The sequence below is a fragment of the Rhinichthys klamathensis genome, unplaced genomic scaffold (genome assembly GCF_029890125.1).
Source record: "Rhinichthys klamathensis goyatoka isolate OS25496 unplaced genomic scaffold, OSU_Roscu_1.1 h1tg000244l_1, whole genome shotgun sequence".
NCBI lineage: Eukaryota > Metazoa > Chordata > Actinopteri > Cypriniformes > Leuciscidae > Rhinichthys > Rhinichthys klamathensis.
In genome coordinates, this window is record NW_026606766.1 from 257371 (window position 1) to 264926 (window position 7556).

Here is a 7556-nt window from a genome sequence, read left to right on the forward strand (position 1 = left end):
ACACAAATTGAAATAATCGGATTTGGACTGACAGTCTGAAAGTAGCCAAAAAGTTTCGGAACAGCACCACCTTCTGGTTTTAAATTTATAATTAATTTAATGCTAATTGCTTTTGATAAATTTGACCGATTTTATTGAAACTGGTCTTGATATATTCCTTGAGTCATACCAAGAACATTGATATCAATAATGGCATTTTTGGTTGCTATTCGCCATTTTGACTTTTTCAAACTCCTCCTAGACCGTTTATCCGATTTTCACCAAAATCGGCTCTGATAATCTTTAAAACATGCTGGGAAAAGTTATTAAAAGCTTTCTGATTGACACCATATTGACACCAAACTTTGGGTGTGTCATTGTCACCGCACAACGTCAATTTGGCAACAGCGCCACCTATTGGTCAAAAGTGATATGCCATTTAATCACATTAACCAAGTGTTTGTATTTGTGATTTTTCAGCCATTTTGCCTAAAATAATCAAAAAATGTCTTTTATTTCTAATTATTGCAGTTGCTCTGAAGCTCCCAGCCATGCTTGCATACCGGTAACTAATCGTGCCTTTCTTGTGCTGGGCCCCTTTATTGCTGCTTGCAGCTATATGTTATTTCAGTTAACGTTCATTTTATTTCAAGTAACAGCATTTTTTATGGTTTTTGGTTTTAGTTAACCCTGCTTGAAATGACATAAGGGTGAATACATGATTCTGGTCTTTAAACATTAGCAATTAAACATTGTTTTGCATGCTCCAGAAACCTAGAGAACTAACAGCAGGTTTTGGTGTGTGTCTCCCCCTGCAGTGGAGTACCTGCAGTGCAGCGCTGACTGCATCACCAGTGTGACCCAGGTGGACTCGGTTCCTCCGGACATCATCTACACCATTCAACATCTGCAGGGCCGTTTGAAGGAATTTGGGGGCCCCAAGCAAAATGGACATGGAGGCCCCCCATTGCTCAGAGTTTGCTATTTCATAGAGTTCTCAGTTATGTTTTATCTGGCAATCAGCTTTGTCTCAGATATTTCCTCAAAATTACAAATGAGTACGGAAACTTGTTTCCACCTGTGAGATTTAATCTCACTTTTTATTGCGAGGGGGAAAAAAGTCAGAATTATGAGATAAAAAGCCACAATTACCTTTACAATTGCCAAGCTTATACGTCACATCTGAGAAAAAAAATTAATTACGAGCTATAAAAAAAAAGTCAGAATTGCAAGAAATTTCCTGAGACTTTTTTAAGATCTCTTAGAGGAGACACAGGTGGGATCACTGGGTTTTCTTCAGGAGAAACATCTGAGAAGCAAGATTAATTTGTTGATTCAATTCCATATAGTAAATATCTGGTTTATTATTTTCGCACAATGTAACTATATTATTGCCCTGCTCTTTATATAAATTTATATATATATAAATATGTCCAACTTTATCTGCATACATACAATGCACTCACATAGGGCAATATACACGAGAGAGAGAGAGTTTCTCCACCCAACAGTGTGTGTGTGTGAGAGAGAGAGAGTTTCTCCACCCAACAGTGTGTGTGTGTGTGTGTGAGAGAGTTTCTCCACCCAACAGTGTGTGTGTGTGTGTGAGAGAGAGTTTCTCCACCCAACAGTGTGTGTGTGTGTGTGTGTGTGTGTGTGTGTGTGTGTGTGAGAGAGAGTTTCTCCACCCAACAGTGTGTGTGTGTGTGTGTGTGTGTGTGTGTGTGTGTGAGAGAGACTTTCTCCACTCAACAGTGTGTGTGTGTGTGTGTGTGTGAGAGAGAGTTTCTCCACCCAACAGTGTGTGTGTGTGTGTGTGTGTGTGTGTGTGTGTGTGTGTGTGTGTGTGTGTGTGTGTGTGTGTGTGTGTGTGTGTGTGTGTGTGTGAGAGAGTTTCTCCACTCAACAGTGTGTGTGTGTGTGCGTGTGTGAGAGAGAGTTTCTCCACCCAACAGTGTGTGTGTGTGTGTGTGTGTGTGTGTGTGTGTGTGTGTGTGAGAGAGAGAGTTTCTCCACCCAACAGTGTGTGTGTGTGTGTGTGTGTGAGAGAGAGAGAGAGAGAGAGAGAGAGTTTATCCACCCAACAGTGTGTGTGTGTATGTGTGAGAGAGAGAGAGATAGAGTTTCTCCACCCAACAGTGTGTGTGTGTGTGTGTGTGTGTGTGAGAGAGAGAGAGAGAGAGAGAGAGAGTTTCCCACCCAACAGTGTGTGTGTGTGTGTGTGTGAGAGAGAGAGAGAGAGAGAGAGAGTTTCCCACCCAACAGTGTGTGTGTGTGTGTGTGTGTGTGTGAGAGAGAGAGAGAGTTTCTCCACTCAACAGTGTGTGTGTGTGTGTGTGTGTGTGTGTGAGTGAGAGAGAGAGAGAGAGAGTTTCTCCACCCAACAGTGTGTGTGTGTGTGTGTGTGTGTGTGAGAGAGAGAGAGTGAGTTTTTCAACCCAACACGGCCTCACACTGATGCTGCCACAGACTCCACACAACCAGAACACTTCTGCTTCTGCCAGATGAAGGACAATAAACTGCTGCTGCTCGTCAGTGTGTGTGTGTGTGTGTGTGTGTGTGTGTGTGTGTGTGTGTGTGTGTGTGTGTGTGTGTGTGTGTGTGTGTGAGAGAGAGAGAGTTTCTCCACCCAACACTGTGTGTGTGTGTGTGTGTGTGTGTGTGTGCGTGTGTGTGTGTGTGTGTGTGTGTGTGTGTGTGTGTGTGTGTGTGTGTGTGTGTGTGTGTGTGTGTGTGTGTGTTTGTCATCAGAGAAGAGAAGAGATGCTGCAAGAGGAAGTCATTCTGATTCAAGATTACGAGGAACATGAATTTAAAACGTTAATGATTTGCATCGATAAATACTACAATATTCCATAAAAAATAAGAATGGTCCATTTTGATTTCACGGTGACTTGTTTTCAAACTTTCACTTGCAATGATGAGAAAGTATGTAATGTAAGAGATGAGTGGCGTGTGAAACAGAGGCCTTCACACTCATTCGCACCGCAGCATCTTGGGAACCTGTAAATGATCATGTCAAAATATTCTGCTGTAAATGAAGACTTACAGTCAAAACTGCAGGGCGCGTTTTTCAGATTAACACCGAGTGAGAAAAGACAATTAAATGCACATCTTCTTCCAAAAATGTTGCTGTCCTGTCATTACAGTTTTTTACAATCACTTTGTTACTATTTTCAGAACCTTGATGTCATTTTTCACAACTCTAGACACAAAACTCACAACCAATTATCAAAATGCACATTTTTCAAAACTCTAACCATTTTCTCAATTGTTTGGATACAATACACATAAAACTTAGATCATTTGTTCATTCAACAAAAATCACTTGTTCAATATGACACAACTTAACATCAAAGTACTACTATTTCAAAAGGCAATTCACACATTACATTTCAAATGAATGTCTATTCATTTCCTTACACTGATCTAACTATCAACTGATACAACTGCTCAAAATGATAAGTAACTGTTGCGTTACTCTTAAGTTGTATGGAAACAGACAAACAATCTTCCATGTTTACAGTAAATCATGAAAGTTTCAAGATAACGAGATTCATTGTCACCAATTAGCGTGGAGCATGAACCAATTAGACTACAATATCCATGGATGTAGCCTAATATTTTATATCATACTGTAATGCTTCATCAGACACTGTGTCTATGGTCCCAAATACTGTACCACCTTTTCAGACTATTTAAAGTATTGACAGTACTGCACTGTAGAGATGCAGGCCCTTGGAATTGCTTGTCCAATTCTGCCAACTCGTTACTGATGATTGAGGGCACATTGTGGAATGAGTATATAAAGAGTTGATTGGGATCCAATTGCAAGAGCATAGTGATACGTAACATGGAGCCAGCAGGTGATCCAGGTCACAATGGAGGTCAAGCAGTGGTGGGAGGAAGACGAGGAAGACGAGGAAGACGTGTTGGTCAAAGGAATGGTAGGGGACAGGCAGCCCTTCTGAGAGGTGGTCGTGGGCCTCGTTTGAGAGGTGTGGGGGAACGTGGTAGAGGACAGGCACCCCTTCTGAGAGGTGGTCGTGGGCCTCGTTTGAGAGGTGTGGGGGAACGTGGTAGAGGACAGGCACCCCTTCTGAGAGGTGGTCGTGGGCCTCGTTTGAGAGGTGTGGGGGAACGTGGTAGAGGACAGGCACCCCTTCTGAGAGGTGGTCGTGGGCCTCGTTTGGGAGGTGTGGGGGAACGTGGTAGAGGACAGGCACCCCTTCTGAGAGGTGGTCGTGGGCCTCGTTTGAGAGGTGTGGGGGAACGTGGTAGAGGACAGGCACCCCTTCTGAGAGGTGGTCGTGGGCCTCGTTTGAGAGGTGTGGGGGAACGTGGTAGAGGACAGGCACCCCTTCTGAGAGGTGGTCGTGGGCCTCGATTGAGAGGTGTGGGGGAACGTGGTAGAGGACAGGCACCCCTTCTGAGAGGTGGTCGTGGGCCTCGTTTGGGAGGTGTGGGGGAACGTGGTAGAGGACAGGCACCCCTTCTGAGAGGTGGTCGTGGGCCTCGTTTGAGAGGTGTGGGGGAACGTGGTAGAGGACAGGCACCCCTTCTGAGAGGTGGTCGTGGGCCTTGTTTGAGAGGTGTGGGGGAACGTGGTAGAGGACAGGCACCCCTTCTGAGAGGTGGTCGTGGGCCTCGTTTGAGAGGTGTGGGGGAACGTGGTAGAGGACAGGCACCCCTTCTGAGAGGTGGTCGTGGGCCTCGTTTGAGAGGTGTGGGGGAACGTGGTAGAGGACAGGCACCCCTTCTGAGAGGTGGTCGTGGGCCTCGTTTGAGAGGTGTGGGGGAACGTGGTAGAGGACAAGGCCACGGACCAAGACAGCGGCAGCAACAGCATAGAGTGTCCAATGAAATTCGGGCAATAGTTGTAGACCATGTCATAAATCATGGCATGACAATGACTGAGGCGGCTACAATGATACAACCAAACCTGAGAAGGTCAACCGTGGCCTCAATAATCAGAACTTTCCGCAATGAGAACCGGTAAGTTATCAGCATGCACTAAACATTATGCTACTCTCAATTGTCAAATGACTGCATACCAATGTGTATCACAGAATAGGTGATGTGACCAAGTGTCTTCTTACTCTAATGTTCCCTGTAGAATTGTGACTAGGCCAAATAGTGGAGGCAAAATTCTAACTGACCAGCAAGAGGAGGCTGTGGTCGATTTGGTTCGGGCCAGAAATGATATTCGCCTTACAGAAATTCGCCAGCATATCTTGGGCAATGAAGACATGTTCAACAATGTGGGATCCATAAGTTTGCCGACTATTGCACGCATACTGAAAAGGCACCAGGTATCTATAAAACAACTATACCATGTGCCTTTCGAAAGAAATGCAGACAGAGTGAAACAAATGAGGACTGAGTATGTTCAGGTAAGTTCAGTTTCAAGACGGCTGTTGTAAAAACATTCCCAAAAATTCCACATTGTACGGTAATCTCTAAATCTCTTTCCAAAATGTATTTTTAGAGGGTGATGGAGCTGGATGCTGATGACGACCATCACAAATTCATATATTTGGATGAGGCAGGTTTTAATCTGGCCAAGACAAGGAGGAGAGGTCGGAATTTCATTGGCCAGCGGGCAACCATCCAAGTACCTGGACAACGTGGGGCCAACATTACCATGTGTGCGGCTATATCAGAAGATGGTGTGGTGGGACGCAGACCTCATATTGGACCATATAATGCAGCTCTCCTTGTCACCTTTCTTGATGAGCTCGAACAGGTTTGTAGAGCTGAAGGTGTGACCTATGTCATTGTCTGGGACAATGTCAGGTTCCATCATGCTCATGTGGTGCAAGCATGGTTTCAGGCCCATGCACAATTTACCACCCTGTATTTACCCCCATACTCCCCCTTCCTTAACCCGATTGAGGAATTTTTCTCCGCATGGAGATGGAAGGTTCATGATAGGCACCCTCATGAACAAGTCACTCTTCTCCAGGCCATGGATGACGCCTGCAATGACATCACAGCAGACCAGTGTCAGGCCTGGATTCGCCATGCCCGAAGGTTTTTTCCAAGATGTTTGGCTAATGAAAACATCCATTGTGATGTAGATGAGAACCTGTGGCCAAATCCACAACACAGAGTTGATGACAATGTAGATGTACAGTAATCACTGCTGTTTTATTTCTTACAGTGCAAGCAAGTTGAGGAACACTGCATTTGATGGTTTACAGTACTGTCTTTTCTTTTCTATTTCATTGCATTTGATGGTTTACAGTACTGTCTTTTCTTTTCTATTTCATAGCTAATTACTGTATTTTTGCTTTGATTAAAATAAACCAATGTTGTGATTGTACTGTAGTGTTTTGCATCAATATATTACAAACTTTGTTCAATGATTCCACTTTGTCTGTATTCTCTCTACTACTGCAGTACTTTACAGTAACAGAGGTATTTACTGTACATGTAGTACCATAATGAAACCTGTATCACCTATTTTGTTCTACAATAGTTAATGATTGTACGAACAATGACAGAGTGAAACTATCGGTTGTGTGTGGGTGATCTATAGTTGTGTTTCAATGGTATTTCACAGTAAATTTGTTTTTTGAACCAATGATTGTGCAAGTGCAAGATTTCTTTAAAGATGTGAATGCACAATGCAATGTTTTGAACATTAGACAACCTGTGTTACAAGTGATAACCGTTTTGAGTTTTGTGTCTAGAGTTTTGAAAAATGACATCAAGGTTCTGAAAATAGTAGCAAAGTGATTGTAAAAAACTGTAAAATAAAAAACTTTTTCAAGAAGATGTTTTGGTGGAGTGTTCTTGTCCAAACAACATTGGACCTCATTGACACTTTCACTTTCATTGAATAGAGTAAAAAGGTACTATAGATGGGAGTGAATAATAACAGAATTATCATTTTTGGTTGAAGTATCCCTTTAAGTCTTTGTTCTTCTGACTGTAGTTATGTCCGATGCCTCTAGATGGCAGTGTCACATCAGATGAATCCCTCAGTTCTGATCAACAACCGTCAACAACACGTGTTTCACATGCGATTCATGAGTGAAACCAAATGTGTGGGATGGAAAAGAGATTGAACAACAAAACCAAAAACACTGCAGATCTGCAAAATAAACATTTCGGTATCGAGGAATTATAGTAGGTGAGTCGGTTTAACATGTTGAGAGGTGTTTGTGTGAATCTCCTGCTTTTATTTGAACTGTTTCCTTTCCTGCTATCATCACTCAATATCTGTCGACACTCGACACCATCAGATAATAAAATAATATGTCATTTACTTTTATAGCAAGTAGTTTATACTGTCACATCTACAGTGAATGAATGAATGAATGAATGAATGAATGAGTTGAGCATATAGGCAATTTCAGAACGATTTTCACCTCCATCAAAAATGACAGCTGACAGTTTTGTGAATAGGCCTATATATATATACATTATATATATATATATATATATATACACATATATATATATACACACTCACCGGCCACTTTATTAGGTACCCCATGCTAGTAACGGGTTGGACCCCCTTTTGCCTTCAGAACTGCCTCAATTCTTCGTGGCATAGATTCAACAAGGTG

At 42.8% G+C, this 7556-nt stretch overlaps 1 protein-coding gene across 1 annotated transcript; it reads left to right on the plus strand.

Annotated features, from left to right (window-relative positions):
* Positions 1 to 4888: 4888 nt before the first annotated feature.
* On the plus strand, positions 4889 to 6118 carry LOC130100595 (uncharacterized). The gene is made up of 3 exons (XM_056266107.1): positions 4889 to 4974; positions 5096 to 5372; positions 5468 to 6118. Exons 1-3 carry the CDS (start codon positions 4889 to 4891, stop codon positions 6116 to 6118), a joined length of 1014 nt encoding a protein of 337 aa, XP_056122082.1.
* The last annotated feature ends 1438 nt before the right edge of the window (positions 6119 to 7556 follow it).